Below are 25,000 nucleotides of genomic sequence, written 5' to 3' on the forward strand. Positions count from 1 at the left end.
TAAAGAGAGGAAGAGAGAAAATAAGAAAAAAATAAATTAGTTTGTATAAAAAAATTATTATTAACATTATTATTTTCATTCCTACTACTACTACTACTACTACTACTACTACTACTACTACTACCACTACTACAACAACAACAACAAGAGCTCACCACTATTCTGCAGCTGTGCCAACTTGCTCAGCGCTGATTTTGAAGCCCCCTCGGCCCCTACCCCCCCCTCGACCTTGACCTCATCCTTGGGGTCGGCGGGGTCATGCAGGGGGGGTATCCGACGCCTGAGGTCATCAACGGCGAACTGCTTGGGCGCCAGTGACCCGGTTTTGGTCCTGGTCTTGACCCCGGAGTCCTTGCGATCATCTCCCTCCTCCTCCTTCTCCTCCTTTATCTGCGTCTCCTCCTTCACCTCCGTCTCCGTGGTGTTGGCGGAGGTGCCGGTGGTGTTGATGAGCTCCCCGGTGACTGGGTCCAGCGTGGAGTTGTTGGTGGTGGAGGTGGTGGTGGTGGAGGAGGTGGAGTCAAATTTTTCTTCCTTGATCTCTGGTTTTGTGTCCATCTCCTCCTCCTTAATCTGAGAGAGAGAGAGAGAGAGAGAGAGAGAGAGAGAGAGAGAGAGAGAGAGAGAGAGAGAGAGAGAGAGAGAGAGAGAGAGAGAAAATAAGACAATAATAATAATAATAATAACAATAATAATAATAATAATAATAATAACAATAATAAATATATATACCAATTATCATCATTCCTCCTCCTCCTCCTCCTCCTCCTTACCTCTTCTATGAGCTGGTCCACTCCTCCTCCTTCCATCTTCTTCTGCTTCATCTTCTTCCTCTCCTCTATCCTCTTCGCTACCTCCGCTGTGAATGGGGGAAGAGGAAGAGGAGGAGGAGGAAGAGAAAGGAGGAGGAAGAAGGAATAGGGAGAGGAAGGAAGGAAGAAAGAAAGGAAGGAAAAGAAAGAAATGGATTAATATACAAAAAACATTATAAAAAAATTAATGTCAACACCACTCAACACCATTTTCAACACCACTCTCATCACCACTCACCACCCTTTTCATCACCACTCCACAGCTCTCATCACCTCCCTTCACTACCATCAACACCACCATCACTGCCTTCAACACCACCCTCACCACCACTTTCAACACCACTCCACAGCTCTCATCACCTCCCTTCACTACCATCAACACCACCATCACTGCCTTCAACATCACCCTCACCACCACTTTCAACACCACTCCACAGCTCTCATCACCTCCCTTCACTACCATCAACACCACCATCACTGCCTTCAACACCACCCTCACCACCACTTTCAACACCACTCCACAGCTCTCATCACCTCCCTTCACTACCATCAACACCACCATCACTGCCTTCAACACCACCCTCACCACCACTTTCAACACCACTCCACAGCTCTCATCACCACCAATCACTACCATCAACACCACCCCAGTCATCACCAGGCCCTTTCATCAACACCACCACTTTCAACACCATTCTGAAGCTCTCATCACCACCACCAGACTGTCTCAACACCACCACCACCACCCTATTCAACACCACTCCACAGCTGTCATCACCTCCCCTCACTACCATCACCACCACCAGACTGTCTCAACACCACCCTCACCACCCTTTTCAACACCACTCCACAGCACTCATCACCACCATATAACACCACCACCACCACCTCAACACCACTCACTACCCTATTCAACACCACCCCTAACTACCATCACCACCACCAGACTGTCTCAACACCACTCCGCAGCTTTCATCACCACCATATAACACCATCATCACCACCACCCTCATCACCACTCACCATCCTCCAGGTCAAGACAGGAGCGGCGGTTGGCTTTGGCGGAGTTGGTGATGGCGGCTGTGACGGCGGTGTGGCGCATCAGCTCGGCCCACACCTCCGCCAGGCCGCCACACAGCTCCTCCTCCAGGTCGTGAGGGTCCAGCAGCCCCCGCACCTCCTCCACAGCAGCCTGAGAGGAGTAGTACCATACCTCACCCCCCTCACTCTCGCTGCAAGGGGGGAGACAGGGGGGTTAGGTTAGGTTAGGTTTGGTAAGGTTTGGTAAGGTTTGGTAAGGTTAGGTAAGGTTAGGTTAGGTTAGGTTAGGTTTGGTAAGGTTTGGTAAGGTTAGGTTTGGTAAGGTTAGGTAAGGTTAGGTAAGGTAAGGTTAGGTTAGGTTAGGTTAGGTTAGGTTAGGTTAGGTTTGGTAAGGTTTGGTAAGGTTTGGTAAGGTTAGGTAAGGTTAGGTAAGGTAAGGTTAGGTAAGGTTAGGTTAGGTTAGGTTAGGTTTGGTAAGGTTAGGTTAGGTTAGGTTAGGTTAGGTTAGGTTAGGTAAGGTTAGGTTAGGTTAGGTTAGGTTAGGTTAGGTTAGGTAAGGTAAGGTTAGGTTAGGTTAGGTAAGGTAAGGTTAGGTAAGGTTAGGTTAGGTTAGGTTAGGTTAGGTAAGGTTAGGTTAGGTTTGGTAAGGTTAGGTTAGGTAAGGTTAGGTCACTCACTGCAAGGGGGACAAGAGGGAGGTTAAGTTAGGTTAGGTTGGCTTAGGATAGGTTAGGATAGGTTAGGATATGGATAGGTTAGGGTAGGATAGGGTATGGTTAGGTTAGGTAAGGTAAGGTAAGGTTAGGATAGGTTAGGTTAGGTTAGGTTAGGTTAGGTTTGGGTAGATTAGGTAAGGTTAGGGTAGGTTAGGATAGATTAGGTTAGGTTAGGATATGGTTAGGTTAGGATAGGTTAGGTTAGGTTAGGATATGGTTAGGTTAGGATAGGTTAGGATATAGTTAGGTTAGGTTAGATTAGGTTAGCTTCGGATAGGTTAGGTAAGGTTAGGTTGGCTTAGGATAGGTTAGGATACAGTTAGGTAAGGTTAGGTTAGCTTAGAGAGAGAGAGAGAGAGAGAGAGAGAGAGAGAGAGAGAGAGAGAAGGAGTACAAGTCATGCCGATAAATAAATAAAAAATAAAAAAAATAATAAATAAAATAAATAAATAAATAAAAAAATAAAACGGTCCTCCCTCCGACCCTAATACTCACACAAACAGCCGCCGCACCAGGAACCAATACTTTCTGCCGTGGCGGTCGAAGCCGAGCGGGTCCTGGCGACACAGCACTCCAGAGGTTTCCATGGGCGAGAGGCAGTCCGTCACACCATCAATCTGGGAGGGGATGGAAATGAGGTTGATATAATGCTTCTCACGACACTGATCAGGGAGGGGGAGGGGGAGAGAGAGAGAGAGAGAGAGAGAGAGAGAGAGAGAGAGAGAGAGAGAGAGAGAGAGAGAGAGAGAGAGAGAGAGAGAGAGAGAGAGAGAGAGAGAGAGAGAGAGAGAGTCTTTAGTATTATTTTGGGGTATAATTTCCCATACACACACACACACACACACACACACACAATCTTTTCATACATACACACACATACACAATTTTCCTTCTCTCTATGAAAACACACACACACACACACACATACATTTTAGCCCCCGACACACACACACACACCCTTACGCACACAGACGCACATACCTGGTGGGTGGTACACACACTACAGGTCCAGTCCTCCATCTCGCCGGGCACGTCTTGAAGCGGAGGGTCCACGCAATCCAGGTGGTACACGGCGGAGCAGGAGTCACAGCACAGCAGGTCACCCGTCTTGTGGCACACCCGACAGTGGTCATCGTACCGGACCTGCCGAGGGGGGGACGGTTATGGGGGGGGGGGGGTTGTAGGGGGGAGGGAGTTCTTAAGTTAGTGTTCAGTGTTTATTATTATTATTATTTTTATTTTTTTACAGCGAAGGAGACGACATCAGAAAGTGTGACAGGAAGGCAATGAAAGAGTGAAGATGCTGGTTAACTCTTGCATCAGAATTATGGTTATTGGGGGGGGGAGGGGTTGTAGGGGGGAGGGTGTTCTTAAGTTAGAGTTACAGGAAGGCAATGAAAGAGTGAAGATGCTGGTTAACTCTTGCATCAGAATTATGGTTATTGGGGGGGGAGGGGTTGTAGGGGGGAGGGCGTTCTTAAGTGAGTGTTCAGTGTATATTATTATTATTATTTTTATTTTTTTACAGCGAAGGAGACATCAGAAAGTGTGACAGGAAGGCAATGAAAGAGTGAAGATGCTGGTTAACTCTTGCATCAGAATTATGTTTATTGGGGGGGAGGGGTTGTAGGGGGAGGGTGTTCTTAAGTGAGTGTTCAATGTTTATTATTATTATTATTTTCATTTTTTTACAGCGAAGGAAACATCAGAAAGTGTGACAGGAAGGCAATGAAAGAGTGAAGATGCTGGTTAACTCTTGCATCAGAATTATGGTTATTGGGGGGGTAGGGGTTGTAGGGGGGAGGGTATTCTTAAGTGAGTGTTCAGTGTTTATTATTATTATTATTTTCATTTTTTTACAGCGAAGGAGACGACATCAGAAAGTGGGACAGGAAGGCAATGAAAGAGTGAAGATGCTGGTTAACTCTTGCATCAGAATTATGGTTATTGGGGGGGTAGGGGTTGTAGGGGGGAGGGCGTTCTTAAGTGAGTGTTGCAGGAAGGCAATGAAAGATTGAAGATTATGTTTAACTCTTGCATCAGAATTATGGTTATTGGGGGGGGTAGGGGTTGTAAGGGGGAGGGTGTTCTTAAGTTAGTGTCCAGTGTTTATTATTATTATTATTATTATTTTTTTACAGCGAAGGAAACATCAGAAAGTGTGACAGGAAGGCAATGAAAGAGTGAAGATGCTGGTTAACTCTTGCATCAGAATTATGGTTATTGGGGGGGGAGGGGTTGTAGGGGGGAGGGTGTTCTTAAGTGAGTGTTCAGTGTTTATTATTATTATTATTTTTATTTTTTTACAGCGAAGGAGACATCAGAAAATGGGACAGGAAGGCAATGAAAGAGTGAAGATGCTGGTTAACTCTTGCATCAGAATTATGGTTATTGGGGGGAGAATAGGGGGGAGGGTGTTCTTAAGTGAGTGTTCAGTGTATATTATTATTATTATTTTTATTTTTTTACAGCGAAGGAGACATCAGAAAGTGTGACAGGAAGGCAATGAAAGAGTGAAGATGCTGGTTAACTCTTGCATCAGAATTATGGTTATTGGGGGGGTAGGGGTTGTAGGGGGGAGGGCGTTCTTAAGTTAGTGTTCAGTGTTTATTATTATTATTATTTTCATTTTTTTACAGCGAAGGAAACATCAGAAAGTGTGACAGGAAGGCAATGAAAGAGTGAAGATGCTGGTTAACTCTTGCATCAGAATTATGGTTATGGGGGGGGAGGGGTTGTAGGGGGGAGGGACTTCTTAAGTGAGTGTTCAGTGTTTATTGTTATTATTATTTTCATTTTTTTACAGCGAAGGAGACATCAGAAAGTGTGACAGGAAGGCAATGAAAGAGTGAAGATGCTGGTTAACTCTTGCATCAGAATTATGGTTATTGGGGGGGAGGGGTTGTAGGGGGGAGGGTATTCTTAAGTGAGTGTTCAATGTTTATTATTATTATTATTATTTCTATTTTTTTACAGCGAAGGAGACAGCTCAAGGGCAACAAAATGAGTGCAGTGGTCATCGTACCGAGCCTGGGGGAAGGGGGATTAGGGGGGTTGTCGATGGATAGATATAAAGCTTGATAGATATACAGATAGATAGAATAGACAGAGATAGATATACACACACACACACACACACACACACACACACACTTTCTAATTTCTTCACATTTCTAATCATCGACGAGAGATTAGGTTAAGTTACGTTAGTTAAGTTAGGTTGTTATATTTGGGCTCAAAATTACTATTAGCACAATTTCTACTACAAAACAAATTCATGTCATTTCTAAGGCAGTTTTTCACACATAGGTCGGCATAACAAGACACTATCGCCATTTCTAAAGGTCAAAGAGTGGGTCAGTCGGGTTCTAATGAGTGTTTCTTCAGGTTCACGGTACAGAGGAAGGGTCAGACTACCACCAGGGTCATAAAACTACTCCTGGAAATGCCCACAGCTCCTACGAAAGCCTTGCCAAATATGTGTTCTTAGCTTCACGGTACAGAAGAAGACTCACACTACCACCAGGGTCATAAAACTACTCCTGGAAATGCCCACAACTCCTACGAAAGCCTTGCCAAATATGTGTTCTTAGCTTCACGGTACAGAGGAAGACTCACACTACCACCAGGGTCATAAAACTACTCCTGGAAATGCCCACAACTCCTACGAAAGCCTTGCCAAATATGTGTTCTTAGCTTCACGGTACAGAGGAAGACTCACACTACCACCAGGGTCATAAAACTACTCCTGGAAATGCCCACAACTCCTACGAAAGCCTTGTCAAATATGCGTTCTTGGGCCGTGAAATGTCTTCTAATAATTATGACCCTTAATCTTCAACTACCCATGAAAGTGCACTAATAACAATAATAATAATAATAATAATAATAACAATGGTAGCCCACCTTTCCTTCGCTGAGCAGGTCCTCACGTACAACCGACGTCTGCAGGAACTGGTCACACAGGAATTGAAGGACCTGGAGCCTGAGGGAGAGACTGAGCGTGAGTGTGGGGGAGAGAGAGAGGGAGAGGGAGAGAGAAGGAGAGAGGAAGAAAGAAAAAAATTAAGAGATAATGAGCTGGTGTGTGAGAGCGAGCGTGTGATTGACAGGAACGTTTAAAGAAAGAAAACTATTTATATGAAGCAAGACATATCACCACACACACACACAGACACGCACATAGCCCCCACATACGCACACACACACGCATACACCTATTCTCCAGGTAAGAGATAAAGACCTAGCGTGAGAGAGAGCGAGTGTGTGATTTACAGGAACGCTCAAAGAAAGAAAACTATATATAAGAAGCAAGTCATATCACAACACACACATATACACACACATAGCCCCCAAATACGCACATACACACGCATACACCTATTCTCCAGGTAAGAGATAATGAGCTAGTGTGTGATTTACAGGAACGTTCAAAGAAAGAAAACTATATATAAGAAGCAAGACACACACACACACATACACGCACATAGCCCCCACATATGCACACACACACGCATACACCTATTCTCCAGGTAAGAGATAAAGACCAAGTGTGAGAGCGAGCGAGTGTGTGATTTACAGGAACGTTCAAAGAAAGAAAACTATATATAAGAAGCAAGTCATATCACAACACACACACATATACACGCACATACACACGCACACACCTATTCTCCAGCGACGTAAAGGGGTAGTTTGAGTTGTCCAGTATCGCGAGGGGCTGCCGGAACTCCGCGTCACTCTGCAGGTACAGACGCAGTGACTCAGGCCACGTCAGCGCGTCGATAAAATACAAGATAACATTGATGGAGTCCTTCTGATCGAGAGGGCCGAAGTGCGTCTGCTGCGAGTCCTCCTCCCTAATGAGTGCCTTGAGGAGTGCCATGTGGACCTCCGCCAACAGGGCACTCTGGTCTTCTGCCACGAGCGCCGCGCAGAAGTCCTCGAACCGCATCGGGGAAAGTCGGACTAACGTTTTAAAATGTCTCAGAACTTCGTATATCCCGACCGCCTTCAGGATGACCTCCCTAGGCATGAGGAGGTCGTCGGATGATTTCGGGAGGTCAAGTGTGGGGTATGGCCGGTCTTGGAGCCATACGGGGACTGGGGTGGGGGGCCGCGATGGGGTGTGGAAGGACAGGGGTGTGAGTGGGGTGCTGGAATATGTTGTGCTGTAGCTGGACACACTCTCCTCGCCCTCGGAGATAAACCCCTCCTCTGGTTCCTCGCCGACGCGCCGTTCCCTCCCGCCATCCTCCGCGCCGCTCTCCTCGCTCTCTTTCCCCTCGGAGAAGTCGTCCATCTCGAAATCCGACCCATATAAATATTCTGATTCTTCAATATCCTCAATGTCCGGGTTATATCCACGCTTGTTTCGGATTTTCGTCTTGTCGTCCACACAGGGGGAGTGCGAGCGAGTGGAGTGCGCGGAATGGTTGCTCTCCTCCCCCCCCTCCTCCACCTCCGGGCCCATGAGGTAGCGCGGTTTCTTGATAACCCGCGCGATGCTGTTTCTCATTTTCATTTCCGAGGCATAGCTTAAAACCGGCGTTGACCTCGGCCGCCCCCGTTTTCTGCGTCGCTCGGACATGGTTGAAGGTCGTGGGGAGGGGGGGTAGTCCCGCCTCGCTCCCCTGCCGCCCTGTGCCTCCCCCCCCTCTCACGGCGCGGCCCCCGGAACGCACAAACGGACAAACATTTCCGGCGATTATTCAATTTTTCACGGTCTCCATATTTTCAACTTGTCCTTTTTTTTCATTTATTTATTTTTCCTCAGTGAGTTTCAGGTTCAGGTTCAGGTTGGGTCAGTCCTGGTTGACCCGGCGCCCCATCAGGTCCAGGGCACGGCAAACACACACACGTATACACACAAACACACTCACAAACACAGGTCGCCGTTTCACAGACTTAAAAAAACACAAAAAGGTCAGTTTCACATTTTCTTTCCGGAGTTGTTGTTTTTTTCCACTGTTTCTTTCCTCTGTAGTGAGTGTAAGGTCAGGTCAGATCAGGTCAGGTCAGCAGGTACTAGGTCAACCTGTAAAGAAGGAAAGGTAGAGTTATACAAAGCAATAAAGGGAAGAAATACAAAAATAAATGGCATAATTATAAATAGGAATAAATGAAAGACAAAAATTTAGCCTGATGGAATACATAAATGTCTATAATTGTTAAAAGAAGGATATAATAATTGAAATAAACACATGGATTTAATAATGGCACGTCATCTTAACCTAACGCAGTGTAACTTAACCCGGTAGCAGAGGGGACCATGTTTCTTAATGGTCCCTCTAAGCGAGAAAATGAGAAAAAATCATCACTCACGCAAACCATTTCATAATATATATCAAAGCATTTGTGATCAGTTTATGCATCATCTGTTTTTTTGGGGGGTTATATCATGGCACAAATTTTCGCTGCTGCTACACGGTAAAGCCACAAATTTGGCCCACTGCTACGTTAAAGCCACAAATTTGGCCCGTCGCTGCTACACGGTAAAGCCACAAATTTGTCCACGATGCTACACGGTAGTCAATAAATTTGTCCTACACGGTAAAGCCACAAATTTGGCCCGTCGCTGCTACGGTAAAGCCACAAATTTGTCCGTCGCTGCTACGGTAAAGCCACAAATTTGGCCCGTCCTACACGGTAAAGCCACAAATTTGTCGTCGCTGTCTACACGGTAAAGCCAAATTTGTCGTCGCTGTTACACGGTAATGCCACAAATTTGGCCCGTCGCTGCTACACGGTAAAGCCACAAATTTGGCCCGTCGCTGCTACACGGTAAAGCCACAAATTTGGCCCGTCAGCTGTTACACGGTAAAGCCACAAATTTATGCACGGTTAAAGCCACAATTTGGTTCACTGCTACACGGTAAAGCCACAAATTTGGCCCGTCACTGCTACACGGTAAAGCCACAAATTGGCCCGTCACTGCTACACGGTAAAGCCACAAATTTGTCCCGTCGCTGTTACACGGTAAAGCCACAAATTTGGTCTCACTGCTACACGGTAAATACAAATTTGGCCGTCGCTGCTACACGGTAAAGCCAGTTGCTGCTACGGTAAAGCCACAAATTTGGTCCGTCGCTGCTACACGGTAAAGCCACAAATTTGGCCTGTCGCTACACGGTAAAGCCACAAATTTGGCCGTCGCTGCTACACACGGTAAAGCCACAAATTTGGCCGTCGCTGTTACACGGTAAAGCCACAATTTGGCCCGTCACTGCTACATGGTAAAGCCACAAATTTTTCACTGTTACGGTAAAGCCACAAATTTGGCCCGTCACTGCTACACGGTAAAGCCACAAATTTGGCCCGTCACTGCTACACGGTAAAGCCACAAATCTGACCCGTCGCTGCTACACGGTAAAGCCACAAATTTGGCCCGTCGCTGCTACACGGAAAAGCCACAAATTTGGCCCGTCGCTGCTACACGGTAAAGCCACAAATTTGGCCCGTCGCTGCTACACGGTAAAGCCACAAATTTGACCCATCACTGCTACATGATAAAGCCACAAATTTGGCCCGTCGCTGCTACACGGTAAAGCCACAAATTTGGCCCGTCGCTGCTACCGGGTTACTAGAGAGAAGATAGGAAGTTATCATCACAAAATAGCCTAATGTAAACTAACTTTTTTTTATAGTTAATGAAGTATAGCTCAAGTGAAGAGAAACACATAGGTAAATGAAAGCTCACTAAACTAACCTATTGCCGCAAAAATAATAAGTGTCCATCCTGACCCTCGGAACCTAACCTAGCCTAACATTTTTTTTATAGTAAAGTAAATAGCTCAAGGAAGAAGAGTATAAGAAAATAAGCTCACTAAACTAACCTATTCCCGCTAAAATAATAAGTTTCCATCCTAACACCTTGGATTTATTTCTATACTAAGAGAATCTAGCCTAATATTATTTTTATAGTAAAGTAAATAGCTCAAGGAAGAAGAATATAAGTAAATAAGCTCACTAAACTAACCTATTCCCGCAAAAACAATGTGTCCGTCCTGACCCTCGGAACCTAACCTAGCCTAACATTTTTTTTATATAAAGTAAATAGCTCAAGGAAGAAGAATATAAGTAAATGAGCTCACTAAACTAACCTATTGCCGCAAAAATAATAAGTGTCCGTCCTGACCCTCGGAACCTAACCTACCCTAACATTTTTTTTATAGTAAAGTAAATAGCTCAAGGAAGAAGAATATAAGTAAATAAGCTCACTAGACTAACCTATTGCCGCAAAAACAATAAGTGTCCGTCCTGACCCTCGGAACCTAACCTACCCTAACATTTTTTTTTATAGTAAAGTAAATAGCTCAAGGAAGAAGAGTATAAGTAAATAAGCTCACTAGACTAACATATTGCCGCAAAAATAATAAGTTTCCATCCTAACACCTTGGATTTATTTCTATACTAAGAGAATCTAGCCTAATATTATTCTTATAGTAAAGTAAATAGCTCTAGGAAGAAGAATATAAGTAAATAAGCTCACTAAACTAACCTATTGCCGCTAAAATAATAAGTTTCCGTCCTGACCTCCTGGATTTATTTCTATACTAAGAGAATCTAGCCTAACATTTTTTTTATAGTAAAGTAAATAGCTCAAGGAAGAATAATATAAGTGAATAAGCTCACTAGACTAACATATTGCCGCTAAAATAATAAGTTTCCATCCTAACACCTTGGATTTATTTCTATACTAAGAGAACCTAGCCTAATATTATATTTATAGTAAAGTAAATAGCTCAAGGAAGAAGAATATAAGTAAATGAGCTCACTAGACTAACCTATTGCCGCAAAAACAATAAGTGTCCGTCCTGACCCTCGGAACCTAACCTAGCCTAACATTTTTTTATAGTAAAGTAAATAGCTCAAGGAAGAAGAGTATAAGAAAATAAGCTCACTAGACTAACATATTCCCGCAAAAACAATAAGTGACCGTCCTGACCCTCGGAACCTAACCTACCCTAACATTTTTTTTATAGTAAAGTAAATAGCTCAAGGAAGAAGAATATAAGTAAATAAGGTCACTAGACTAACATATTCCCGCTAAAACAATGTGTCTGTCCTGACCCTCGATACCTAACCTACCCTAACATTTTTTTTTATAGTAAAGTAAATAGCTCAAGGAAGAAGAATATAAGTAAATAAGCTCACTAGACTAACCTATTCCCGCTAAAACAATGTGTCCGTCCTGACCTTCGGAACCTAACCTACCCTAACATTTTTTTTATAGTAAAGTAAATAGCTCAAGGAAGAAGAATATAAGTAAATGAGCTCACTAGACTAACCTATTCCCGCAAAAACAATAAGTGTCTGTCCTGACCCTCAGAACCTAGCCTACCCTAACATTATAGTAAAGTAAATAGCTCAAGGAAGAAGAATATAAGTAAATAAGCTCACTAGACTAACCTATTCCCGCAAAAATAACAAGTTTCCGTCCTGACCTCCTGGATTTATTTCTATACTAAGAGAACCTAGCCTAATATTATTTTTATAGTAAAGTAAATAGCTCAAGGAAGAAGAATATAAGTAAATAAGCTCACTAAACTAACCTATTCCCGCAAAAACAATAAGTGTCTGTCCTGACCCTCGGAACCTAACCTAGCCTAACATTTTTTTTATAGTAAAGTAAATAGCTCAAGGAAGAAGAGTATAAGTAAATAAGCTCACTAAACTAACCTATTGCCACAAATACAATAAGTGTCCGTCCTTACCCTCGGAACCTAACCTAGCCTAACATTTTTTTTTATAGTAAAGTAAATAGCTCAAGGAAGAAGAATATAAGTAAATAAGCTCACTAGACTAACATATTGCCGCTAAAACAATAAGTGTCCATCCTGACCCTCGGAACCTAACCTACCCTAACATTATAGAAAAGTAAATAGCTCAAGGAAGAAGAATATAAGTAAATGAGCTCACTAAACTAACCTATTCCCGCAAAAATAACAAGTTTCCGTCCTGACCTCCTGGATTTATCTCTAAACTAACAGAACCCAACCTAACCTAATGGATGGTAACCTATTGCCACTAAAACATAGCGTCACCCTCATAGAATAATTGCCTAAGTCATTTTTCAGAGATTTCCAGGTTTATGTCTGCATCAATTTTTCAACCTGACGCCCATTTCTGTGTAGCTGCCGTCGTCATTCAGGGTTTGAGTGTTCCGGAATTGGCCTTTTCATTTCCGCCTAAATCTGAAGCCAAATGAGATAATGACATTTATTTTCTGATTTCCTGAAGAGTAAAAAATGCGGACTTGAATGCTTTGTTTAACGAGGTGATGAATTAAGTCATTGACCTGATCCACAAATCTATTTTTTAACCCGGTAGCAGCAGGGATCATGTTTCTTAATGGTCCCTCTAAGCGAGAAAAATGAGAAAAAATCATCACTCACACAAACCATTTCATAATATATATCAAAGCATTTGTGATCAGATTATGTATCATCTATTTTTGGGGTTTATATCATGGCACAAATTTGGCCCGTCGCTGCTACACGGTAAAGCCACAAATTTGTCCTGTCACTGCTACACGGTAAAGCCACAAATTTGGCCCGTCGCTGCTACACGGTAAAGCCACAAATTTGGCCCGTCACTGCTACACGGTAAAGCCACAAATTTGGCCCATCGCTGCTACATGGTAAAGCCACAAATTTGGCCCGTTGCTGCTACACGGTAAAGCCACCAATTTGGCCCGTCGCTGCTACACGGTAAAGCCACAAATTTGGCCTGTCACAGCTACATGGTAAAGACACAAATTTGGCCCGTCACTGCTACACGGTGAAGCCACGAATTTGGCCCGTCGCTGCTACATGGTAAAGCCACAAATTTGGCCCGTCGCTGCTACACGGTAAAGCCACAAATTTGGCCCGTCACTGCTACACGGTAAAGCCACAAATTTGGCCCGTCACTGCTACACGGTAAAGCCACAAATTTGGCCCGTCACTGCTACACGGTAAAGCCACAAATTTGGCCCATCGCTGCTACCGGGTTAACTAACAAACCCCAGGGTCAAGTTGGCCCCCCCACCCCCTAACCCCCCAGGCCCCTGCAGGTGAAAACAAACACCAACAAACACACACATAAGCACACACAAACATAAGTCAGGTATTACAGGTGTTTGGGGGAGTTTGTGACCCTGGGGTGAGGGACATTGAAGCCACAGGGGTTACACAGGGTACTGGGGATGGAAAAACACACAAACACACACACACACATAGGCCAGAAAGTGAAAACAAACACACAAACAGGGCAGCCATTTCCTGGTTTTTGGGTGAGTTTGTGACCCTGGGGTGAGGGACATTGAAGCCACAGGGGTCACACAGGGTACTGGGGATGGAAAAACACACAAACACACACACACAGAAGCCAGAAAGTTAAAACAAACACACAAACAGGTCAGCCATTTCCAGGTGTTTGGGGGAGTTTGTGACCCCGGGGTGAGAAGTTATGACCACCAAAGGAACATTAAGTAAAAAAAACATGATAAAACACGCACAAACACACACACAGAGGCTAAAAAGTCCAAACAAACACACAAACAGGGCGGCCATTATAAGGTGTTTGGGTATGTTTGTGACCCCGGGGTGAGAAAATATGACCCTCCTAGGAACATTAGATAAAAAAACAAGATAAAACATGCACAAACACACACACAGAGGCTAAAAAGTCCAAACAAACACACAAACAGGGCGGCCATTATAAAGTGTTTGGGTATGTTTGTGACCCCGGGGTAAGGAGTTATGACCCCCCAAGGAACTTTAGGCCAGGAAAACACCATAAAACACGGACAAACACACACACAGAGGCTAAAAAGTCCAAACAAACACACAAACAGGGCGGCCATTATAAGGTGTTTGGGTATGTTTGTGGCCCCGGGGTAAGGAGTTATGACCCCTCAAGGAACATTAGGCCAGGAAAACTTGATAAAACACGCACAAACACACACACAGAGGCTAAAAAGTCCAAACAAACACACAAACAGGGCGGCCATTATAAGGTGTTTGGGTATGTTTGTGGCCCCGGGGTGAGAAAATATGACCCCTAAAGGAACATTAGATAAAAAACAAGATAAAACACGCACAAACACACACACAGAGGCTAAAAAGTCCAAACAAACACACAAACAGGGCGGCCATTATAAGGTGTTTGGGTATGTTTGTGGCCCCGGGGTGAGAAAATATGACCCTCCTAGGAACGTTAGGTAAAAAAAAACATGATCTAACACGCACAAACACACACACACGAGGCTAAAAAGTCCAAACAAACACACAAACAGGGCGGCCATTATAAGGTGTTTGGGTATGTTTGTGGACCCGGGGTAAGGAGTTATGACCCCCCAAGGAAGTTTAGGCCAGGAAAACACCATAAAACACGCACAAACACACACACAGAGGCTAAAAAGTCCAAACAAACACACAAACAGGGCGGCCATTATAAGGTGTTTGGGTATGTTTGTGACCCCGGGGTAAGGAGTTATGACCCCCCAAGGAAGTTTAGGCCAGGAAAACACCATAAAACACGGACAAACACACACACAGAGGCTAAAAAGTCCAAACAAACACACAAACAGGGCGGCCATTATAAGGTGTTTGGGTATGTTTGTGACCCCGGGGTAAAGAGTTATGACCCCCCAAGGAACTTTAGGCCAGGAAAACACCATAAAACACGGACAAACACACACACAGAGGCCAGAAAGTGAAAACAAACACACAAACGGGGCGGCCATTATAAGGTGTTTGGGTATGTTTGTGGCCCCGGGGTAAGGAATGTTCAGGCCACAGGGGACTTTAAACATAAAAAACACCATAAAACACGCACAAACACATGCACAGAGGCTAAAAATTGAAAACAAACACACAAACGGGGCAGCCATTATAAGGTGTTTGGGAGAGTTTGTGACCCCGGGGTGAGGAACATTGAGGCCACAGGGGACTTTAAACCAGAAAAACACCATAAAACATGCACAAACACACACACAGAGGCTGAAAAGTCCAAACAAACACCCAAACAGGTCCGCCATTTTGAGGTTCCGTGTTTGGTGACGGGAGAGCCAGGGTGCCACGGAGTGCTCCAGAGTGCCACCAAACACGGCACTGAGGTCATAGAGGCGGAAAAACACATAAAAACACCGAGCAAACACGCCAAACAGGACTTACACGTTTAATACGGGGTTAAAACACGTACACACACAGACACAGCCGCCATTTTTGCCCGCCAGATCGTAATTTCAGTGTTTTTTGACCGCCGTTCTAAGGTCAAGGGCGCCGGCGGGAGAGGTCAAGCGGGAATACACGAAATGGCGGGGAAATTCGCGCTAAATAATGCCAAAATGATCTGTTTGGCGCGGAAATTTGCCTCCTTGCACCGCCATTACGGGCCAAGACGCTGTTTGTAAGCTGCGCTCCCATTGGTCGGCCATCTGCTTCCCGCGCTCTGATTGGTCGCCCGTTTGTAAGCTCGTCTCCTATTGGTTGACGCCCCAAGCCTTCTATCCTAAGCTCCCATTGGCTGATACTCTTCCCCGCCATGATGATTCTACGTTCAAATATACCATTTTTTCCATGTTTTCCATTTCCAGGGGGCATTTTCCCCTTGCTGCCGGGTATTTAAGGGGGCAGAGAGCTTCTATGGGAGGCGTTATACCAGGGGGCGACGTGTAATATACCAGAGCGATGCAATCTTGACCAGCCAATCAAGGAGCTCCTTACAACCCTTCTAGGCCATATCTACCCTATTTCCCCTTGTTTTCCTTACTTAGGGGTCATTCTCCCATTAATTATAGACATTTTAGGGGCAAGAGGGCTTTTAGGAGGCGTTATACAAGGGGACAACGTGTAATATACCAGATTTATACCATTCCAGCCAGCCAATCAGAGGCCTGCTTACAACCCCTTAGGCCATATCTCCCTTATTTTCCCTTATTTTCCTTACCTAGGGGTTATTTTGCCCTTATTAACGGCTATTTAAGGGAGCAGGGGGGCTTTAAGAGGGCGGTATACCAGGAAAACACGTGTACGATACCAGATTTATACCAATCCAGCCAACCAATCACAGGACAGCATACAACCCCTCTAGGCGCCTTGTGTCATGGCATTAGGTTAGTTTTGGATGTTATTTATGTAGTAATTAACCTTATAATGACTTTTTTTAGGTTAATTTGATGATATTTGGTGTATTGTTGTGCTCTCATATCTTGCGCAGTTCCCCCTTCATCTATTTTTGCCACGGAGAAGGAGAAGGAGAAAGAGGAAGCCTGGGAATTATAGTTGTTTTATCTCGATTTTCTTCATTATTATGGCGTTAGAATATTTTTTGGGGTCATAGGAAGAAAAAAGGATAGTTGGTCTTCGTTTTCTCTCCATGGTGAAGGGAGAGAAAGGAGAGGAAAGGAGGAAAAAAAGGAAAATATGAAAGAGGAAAGGAATGACAAGGAGGAGGAGGCCTAAGAATTATAGTTGGTTTATCTCGATTTTCTTCATTATTTTTGTATTAGAATGTTTTTTGAGGCAATGGGAGAGAAGAAGGATAATTGGTCTTTGTTTTTTGTCCATGGTGAAGGAAGGAAAGGAGAGGAAAGGAGGAAAAAAAGGAAAATATGAAAGAGGAAAGGAATAACAAGGAGGAGGAGGCCTAAGAATTATAGTTTGTTTATCTCGATTTTCTTCATTATTTTTGTATTAGAATGTTTTTTGAGGTAATGGGAGAGAAGAAGGATAATTGGTCTTTGTTTTTTGTCCATGGTGAAGGAAGGAAAGGAGGAGAGAAAGGAGGAAAATACGAAAATATGAAAGAGGAAAGGAATGAGGAGAGGATATGGAAGAAGGAAGGAGAGGAGAGAAAGGAAGGAATTAATTGAAAGAATGGAAGAAGGAAATGAAGGAAAGGAAAGAAATGGAAGAGGAAAGGAAGAAAGGGAAGGAAAGGGAGAGAAAGAAAGGAAGGAAGGAAGGAATAGACGAGAGAGAGAGAGAGAGAGAGAGAGAGAGAGAGAGAGAGAGAGAGAGAGAGAGAGAGGGGAATTAAGAGAGAGAGAAGAAGAATGAGCGGAAATGAGAAGATGTAAGGAGAGATAAGAGATAGAATAAATAAAAGGAGTCTATCTTTACTAATAGGCCTATAATGCCAGAAAAAAACACTAAAATGAAATAAATAAAAGATATCATGCAATTTGTCACCATTTCCAAAAGTTACGTCAGAATTTTTAGCCATTTTTCATATTTCTGCCTCCTATAAAGTCCTAATCATGCTTGTAATTAACTCATTATATTATTTAAACACTGAAATAGGGTAGATAAGGTGGATATAAGGTACAGAAAATAATAAAACCACAATATATAAGAATTTGAAGGTTTAGTTAAGTTTACCATTATATAAGCGTGATATTTGTAAGGTAGACTAAAGTAGAATTGAATTAACCTAGTAAATTCTCTATATACAACCATACAGGCTTAATTAGTGGAGTATTGTTAGGTAATTATAACATAAGAATGATTTTTGTATTTATTTAAGGTGAATATAAGGTTAATAGAATAATAAAACCGCTATATATAAGAATTTGAAGGTTTAGTTATGTATACCATTAAGAAATCGTGATATTTTTAACGTAGACTAAAGTAGAAGTGAATTAAAATGATAACCTCTCTATATACAAGCATACAGGCCTAATTAGTGGAGTATTGTTAAGTAAATATAACATTTGAATGAGTTTGTATTTATTTAAGGTGAATATAAGGTTAAAAAAATAATAAACCCACAATATATAAGAATTTGAAGGTTTAGTTAAGTGCACCATTAAGAAATCGTGATATTTATAACGTAAACTAATGTAGAAGTGAATTAATCAGATAACCTCTCTATATACAAGCATAAAGGCCTAATAAGTGGAGTATTGATAGGTAAATATAACGTAGGAATGACTTTGTATTAAATGTAAGCGTGGTAGCCCCGGAATAATTGAGAATATGGGGTTTTTAACTAGTAATTCTAACATTATGATTTACAAAAGTACAAAAACTTAGGTTCATAATAGATATCAACCTTTCTATCTATCTAAAAACATACAAGCACACATTTTATTGTATTTCTCTGCAGTTACAGCAAAACATAACCGAGAAATAACATTAGAAGAGAGAAAGAGAGAAATATGGAGGATAAAAGTGGACTAGGAGAGAAGAATGGGAGAGAAAAGAAGATATTTGGTTCATCTTTACTAACATATTGCTAGTGTAAGCGATAAAAAAATTACAGAAATAAGAGAAATAACATAAAATTCACATGAACCTGTTAGTGAGCCGTTAAAAAGGTGGATTTGTTTACATCATCATACAGCGTTGTTAGATTGTCGTACTCAGTTTTCATATTTCCCTATTTCCAACCCCAAAACTGTCTTCTGTGCCCAAAAAACTGTCCTATTATGTTTTTATTGTTGAAATGGTTAATTATTATTGTTTACCAGTGATATTTAAGGGGTGAGAAGCTGGTAAATATGCTGCTTCGAGTACGATAATCTGTTTACATGTCCGCGGCGGGGCATGGCCTAGTCAGCTTCGAGTAGGAATTCCACCTCCCGATCCTGCAGGAGGCTGACAGGACGCCCCGGCCACCCTCAGACAGCAGTAGGACGCCGGTTCTGACCCTGGCACTGAGGCTGGTCCTGAGGGAGGTCCTGAGCGCTGGTTCTATCCCCGTAAATAACCGCAAGTGAGTCGGCCATCTGTACTTCGTCGGTAGCAAGGTAATGGAGGTCTGATGACTCTTCCTCTTCTTTCCTTCTTACGTGTAGCCGCCATGCCGCCAGCACCACCGCCGCCGCCACACCACCACACACCGTCACCGCCACCACCACTGCGGTTAGCGTGGAGGTGGTGGGACTGGGGTTAGGGACGTTTAGGACGGTGGTGTTGTTGTTGGTGGTGGTGTTGATGGTGTGGGTGGTGGTGGTGGCGGTCCGGGATAGTGTGTACGATGGACTCCAGTGTGGTGGTGTGGTGGTGGTGGGTGGTGGTGTTGAGGGCTTGGTTGTTGTAGTAGTAGAAGTAGTAGTGGTAGTAGTAGTAGGAGTAGTAGTAGTAGTAGTGGTGGATGGGGTAGTAGTGGTAGTAGTAGTAGTAGTAGGAGGAGGAGGAGGAGGAATAGTAGAAGTAGTAGTAGTAGTAGTAGTAGGAGGAGGAAGAATAGTAGTAGTAGAAGTAGTAGTAGTAGGATTAGTAGCAGTAGGAATAGTAGTAGTAGTAGTAGGAATGGTAGTAGTAGTAGTAGAAGGTGGAGGGAAAATAGAGATAGAAGAAGAGGAAGATAAGTTAGTAGTAGTAGTAGTCACAGCATTAGTAGTAGTAGTATCAGGGGGTGTAGTAGTAATAGTAGCTGGTGTAGTAGTAGTAGTTGGTGTAGTAGTAATAGTAGTAGTGGTAGTAGGGGAGGTGGGGGGGAGTGTAGGAGGGGAGGGAGGGTAACCTGAGATCAAGAGAGGAGAAAAATAAAGTAAATAATAATAATAATAATAATAATAATAATAATAATAATAATAATAAATAAATAAATAAGGAGAAAAAAAAGACTGAAAAAATATATATAAACTTTCATTAAGTAATAAAATGATGCCATAAATTTTTACACAGGAAAATAATGATAATAATAATAATAATAATATGATAAAAATAAATAAAAAGATATAAAGAAAATAATAAGGATGAAGAAAACAAGAAAAAAAAGAAAAGAGCAAGATCAAAAAAATGACAAAAAAATAATAATGAGGAAAAAAAATAAAGAAAAGAAAATTCAAAACAAAAAAATATGAAAAAATAGCAAAGAAAAAAACAATTGAATAAACAAAAATCAAAACAAAGACAGATTTAAAAACAAACAACAAAAACAACAAAATTTTAACACAAGTCTATACCAACCTGTAGTAATAGTAGTAGCAGTAGAAGTAGTAGTAGTAGTAGTAGTAGTAGCCATATCAGTAGTAGTAGCATTAGTAGTAGTAATAGTAGTAGGAGAATCATTAAGTGTAGAAGCTGGGAAATTTGTAGTAGAAGCAGTAGTAGTAGTAGTAGTAGGAATAGTAGTAGTAGTAGTAGTAGAAGTAGTATTTGTGGTGGTCAAGTCTTTCTCTTCCTCTTCCTCTCCCTCCTTCTCCTCTTCCTCTTCCTTGCCCTCCTCCTCCACTTCCTCTTCGCCATAATCCAAAGTTGAGTTGAGTGTGGAGTTATAATCATCCACATAATAAGTAGCAGTAGTAATAGTAGTAGTAGTAGTAGTAGTAGTAGTAGTAGTAGTGGTGCAGTTCTCATCGTAAGCAATCGCTACGTCATCAATTGCGACGTCGCTATAAAAAAGTCCTTTCTGCTCGGATTCGAAGACGATCTGTGTGAAGAGAGAGAGAGAGAGAGAGGGTTATAATGTTATGCTTTTTTTTTTCTTCCTATTCCTTTTTTATTTCCCTTCCTTTCCCTTCCTATCCCTTCCCTATCCTCTGTATCCCTTCCTTTCCTCTTCCCTTCCCATTCCTTCCCTTCCCTTCCCTTCCCTTCCCTTCCCTTCTCTTCCCTTCTCTTCTCTTTCATTCCCTTCCCTATCCTCTGTAACCCTTCCCTTCCTCTCCTCTACCCTTCCTTCTCCTTTCCTTCTCTACCCTTCCCTTTTCTTCCGTTCCCTTCCTATCCCTTCCCTATCTTCTGTAACCCTTCCTTTCCTATCCCTTCCTTTCCTCTTCCCTTCCCTCTCCTTCCCTTCCCTTCCCTTCCCTTCTCTTCTCTTCTCTTTCATTCCCTTCCCTATCCTCTGTAACCCTTCCCTTCCTCTCCTTCCCTTCCCTTCCTATCCCTTCCTATCCCTTCCCTTCACTTCCCATCCCATCCCATCCCTTCCTCTCCTTCCATTTCCTACCCTTCCTATCCCTTCCCATCCTCTCCTCTCCTCTCCTTCCTCTTCCCTTCCCTTCCCTTCCCTTCCCTTCCCCCCCTTCCCTTCCCGTGACCCACCTGGAAGGGCTGGGTCACTCCCGTAAAGGTCAGGTTCCCGTGTACCCAGGCAGCGTGGTTCTGGCTGTTGGTTTGAAAGACTGGGGACACAAACTCTATGCTGGCTCCCTCCGGCTTCAAGTAGACTCGAAGTTCGCCTGGGAAAGAGAGAGAGTGGTGATGATGGTGGTGGTGGTGGTGGTGGTGTGGTAGTGGTGGTGATGGTGGTGGTGGTGGTGGTGGTGGTGATGTTTTCTTTCTTTCTTTTTCTTTTGCTTGCCTTTCTTTCTTCCTTTCTTTCCTTCCTTCCTTCCTTCCTTCCTTCCTTCCTTCCCTCCCTCCTTCCCTCCACCCCTCCAGTGCCTACCTGAGCCCCTCCCATACACGTGGTAGTAGAATGAGAAACAGGAGGTATTTTTTGGGGCCGGAGGAAAGACTGGAGAGAAGAGGAGGGAGCGTGGCCCCTCCTCCTCCTCCTCCTCCCCCCCCTCCCCCGCCGCGGCTGATGCTGACGCTGATGCCATGATGAAGTGACCTGCGGATGAGAGAGAGAGAGAGAGAGAGAGAGAGAGAGAGAGAGAGAGAGTGTTAGTAGATATGATTTTTTTCTTTTTCTTTCTCTCCTTCTTCTTCTTTTCCTCCTCCTCCTCCTCCTCCTTCTTCTTCTTCTTCTTCTTCTTCTTCCTTCTCTTTCTTCTTCATTTTTATCTTCTTCTTTCTCCTTTCCCTCCTCCTCCTCCTCCTCCTCCTCCTTTATCTTTACTTAATTTCCCTCCCTCTTCCTTCCCTTCCCTTCCTTCCTTCCTTCCTTCCTTCCTCTCTTCCTTCCTTCTTTCCTTCCTTCCTCCCTCCCCTCCTTCCTTCCTCCTACCCTCCCGCTCCCCTTCCCCCCCCTTACCTAGTTCGGAGCCCAGGGTGTGGTCGGCGGGGGGAGCGCTGCCCCCCCCGAAGAGGCGGAGGGAGGGGGGCGAGATGAGCTCCCAGTCAAAGTGGTTGGAGGGCGCGTTGCTCCACCCACACGCGTCCCCCCCCTCGAAGTCACAGCTCAGGGGGGGGTTGGGGTCGCGGGCGGGGGGGGGGGGGAGGAGGAGGAAGAGGAGGAGGAGGGGTAAGGAAGGAAGGAAGGAGGAGGAGGAGGAGGAGGAGGAGGAAGGAAGAAAGGATGGAAGGAGGAGGAGGAGGAGGAAAGGAGGGAAGGAAGGAGGATTAGGAATAGAAAAAGATTATTATTATTATTATTATTATTATTATTATTATTATTATTATTATTATTATTATTATCATTATTATTGTCACCCTTCCCTTCCCTTCCCTTCCCTTCCCTTCCCTTCCCTTCCCTTCCCTTCCCTTCCCTTTCCTTCCTTTCCCTTCCCTTCCCTTCCCTTCCCTTTCCTTCCTTTCCCTTCCCTTCCCTTCCCTTCCCTTTCCTTCCTTTCCCTTCCCTTCCCTTCCCTTCCCTTTCCTTTCTTTCCCTTCCCTTCCCTACCCGTCTCTTCCCTTTCCTTCCTTTCCCTTCCCTTCCTAACCCTTCCCTTCCAATCTCTTCCCTTCCCTTCCAATCTCTTCCCTTCCCTTCCCTTCCCTTTTCTTCCCTTCCCTTCCCTTCCCTTCTAGTCTCTTCCCTTCCAATCTCTTCTCTTCCCTTCCCTTCCCTTCCCTTCCTTTCCCTTCCTATCCCTCTCCTTACCATCCCTTTCCTTTCCCACCCCCTCCTCTTCCATCCTCCTCCTCCTCCTCCTCCTCTTCCTTACCAGCACACACAGGGGCCGATGCGTTCCACAGGGTACCATCACAGGTCACCATGGGGCTGCCCTGCATAGAGTACCCGGGGTCACAGGAGAACAGCCCCGCCGCCTGGTCATACATGTACCGAACTTGTCCGAACTGGGGGTCCTGCAGGGGGGGGCAACCGTACCCTGGGGGGGGGGAAACAAGGGGTGATGAGGGGGAGGAAGGGAGGGAGGGAGAGGGAGAGAGAAGATATTTTTTTGTGTGTGTTGGAAAGAAAGAAGAGATAGATAGATAGATAGATAGAGGTAGAACCAAGAGAGAGAGAGAGAGAGAGAGAGAGAGAGAGAGAGAGAGAGATACAAAGGCTCTTAAAATAGTTATACCCAAAAAGTGTAATTTTGAGCCTCGTGTTTGTAGAAATATGTTTAAATACAAGAGAGAGAGAGAGAGAGAGAGAGAGAGAGAGAGAGAGAGAGAGAGAGAGAGAGAGAGAGAGAGAGACATACAAAGGCTCTTAAAATAGTTATACCCAAAAAGTGTAATTTTGAGCCTCGTGTTTGTAGAAATATGTTTAAATACAAGAGAGAGAGAGAGAGAGAGAGAGAGAGAGAGAGAGAGAGAGAGAGAGAGAGAGAATAACTGATGTGGCCTAGAAGTGGCTTGTCTCTCTACACACAAGCTTGACAGGAAAAAGAATTCTGGGCGCCGGATAAGCTTCGTGAGTCAGATGTTATGGTGTCAAAACGTCTCAGGTCTTTTTAATATCACGAGCAGGAAATGGCAGAGGTCATCCCTTAGAGTAACAACAAAGGAGAAAGTCAAAGTTTGTTTTTAATCTTTCACATCCTTAAATGTTTTCCTTTCTTTTATAATTCTCTGAAAATGTCAAGATGTTTGTTTTTCCTTTTTTTTTTCGACTTGTGAACGCCATCCTCCTCCTCCTCTTTTTTCTTCTTCTTCTTCTTCTTCTCCTCCTCCTCCTCCTTCTTCTTGTTCTTGTTCTTCGTTTTTCTTCTTCTTCCTCCTCTTCTTCTCCTCCTCCTCCTCCTTCTTCTTCTTCTCCTTCTTTTCTTCCTCTACTTCCCGGCAACTTAATTGCACGAGACGCTTTTCAAACAGAGGAAGGAGACGCCGAGTTATACACACAAATGCTTTTAGGTATGAAGCTGTTTATGAGGTAATTATAAATATATGAACATGCAAAAAAACCGGGAAACAAGGAAGACGAAAGCTCTGATCAAGTCTTGCTCGTCTGTTGGGATAAAGGCTTCGTCATCCAAGTCCTGAGAGGGAGTGCATCATCCCAGACGAAGACTAGGGGATGTGTCTCCTTGTGGCGTTGTGGGGCACTGAAACACTTCTTGAAACTCCTCCATGATTGCCTCACATGTCGCTGGGGTATTGTTTGCAACTCTGAAGGTCACTGTCCACGTCCAATTGCAGTTCAATTTCACGTTCACGAGAGCTGAGGAAATCCATGGCGGTGTCAGACTCAGGAGTGATCAAAAACACCTCGACGGGCGTTTGTGTACTCCCCTTCCACCCGGCTGTGCACGGCAACGAAAGTGTTTGTTCGTCGATGTGCCGAGGTCTGCAGTCGCCGGTCGGAGAAATCGAAAATCGTATATGGTCGCCGCCGCCGGGACCGGGAATGTGTGCGACCCTTAACCCGGTAGCAGCGACGGGCCAAATTTGTGGCTTTACCGTGTAGCAGCGACGGGCCAAATTTGTGGCT

The 25,000-nt window shown here is 44.0% G+C and overlaps 2 protein-coding genes across 2 annotated transcripts in view; both read right to left on the minus strand.

Annotated features, from left to right (window-relative positions):
- The window catches only part of LOC126984469 (nucleosome-remodeling factor subunit NURF301-like), a 38,532-nt gene extending 22,575 nt beyond the window's left edge, over positions 1-15,957 (minus strand). Inside the window, 8 exon segments of the mRNA XM_050838193.1 lie at positions 156-573; positions 774-859; positions 1,836-2,044; positions 3,065-3,186; positions 3,551-3,712; positions 6,476-6,554; positions 7,237-8,606; positions 15,730-15,957. Of these exon segments, the coding sequence (XP_050694150.1) occupies positions 156-573; positions 774-859; positions 1,836-2,044; positions 3,065-3,186; positions 3,551-3,712; positions 6,476-6,554; positions 7,237-8,159 (1,999 nt within the window). The 5' untranslated portion in view covers positions 8,160-8,606; positions 15,730-15,957.
- Positions 15,958-17,906: 1,949 nt separating this feature from the next.
- On the minus strand, positions 17,907-22,600 carry LOC126984471 (mucin-2-like). The gene is made up of 5 exons (XM_050838200.1): positions 22,433-22,600; positions 21,902-22,069; positions 21,556-21,692; positions 20,476-20,938; positions 17,907-20,026 (listed from the first exon to the last, which is right to left on the minus strand). Exons 2-5 carry the CDS (start codon positions 22,056-22,058, stop codon positions 19,179-19,181), a joined length of 1,605 nt encoding a protein of 534 aa, XP_050694157.1. The 5' UTR covers positions 22,059-22,069; positions 22,433-22,600; the 3' UTR covers positions 17,907-19,178.
- Between the last annotated feature and the right edge of the window lie 2,400 nt (positions 22,601-25,000).

Source organism: Eriocheir sinensis, chromosome 57, assembly GCF_024679095.1.
Source record: "Eriocheir sinensis breed Jianghai 21 chromosome 57, ASM2467909v1, whole genome shotgun sequence".
Classification (NCBI taxonomy): domain Eukaryota; kingdom Metazoa; phylum Arthropoda; class Malacostraca; order Decapoda; family Varunidae; genus Eriocheir; species Eriocheir sinensis.

Bases quoted from the DNA above. Each gene is read 5' to 3' on its own strand.
- LOC126984471 (XM_050838200.1), bottom strand. From the start codon at position 22,058: ATGGCATCAGCGTCAGCATCAGCCGCGGCGGGGGAGGGGGGGGAGGAG. The intron at 21,693-21,901 runs GTAGGCACTGGA...TCTCTTTCCCAG, and splicing joins CGTGTATGGGAGGGGCTCAG to GCGAACTTCGAGTCTACTTG. The intron at 20,939-21,555 runs GTGGGTCACGGG...CTCTTCACACAG, and splicing joins GAGTGACCCAGCCCTTCCAG to ATCGTCTTCGAATCCGAGCA.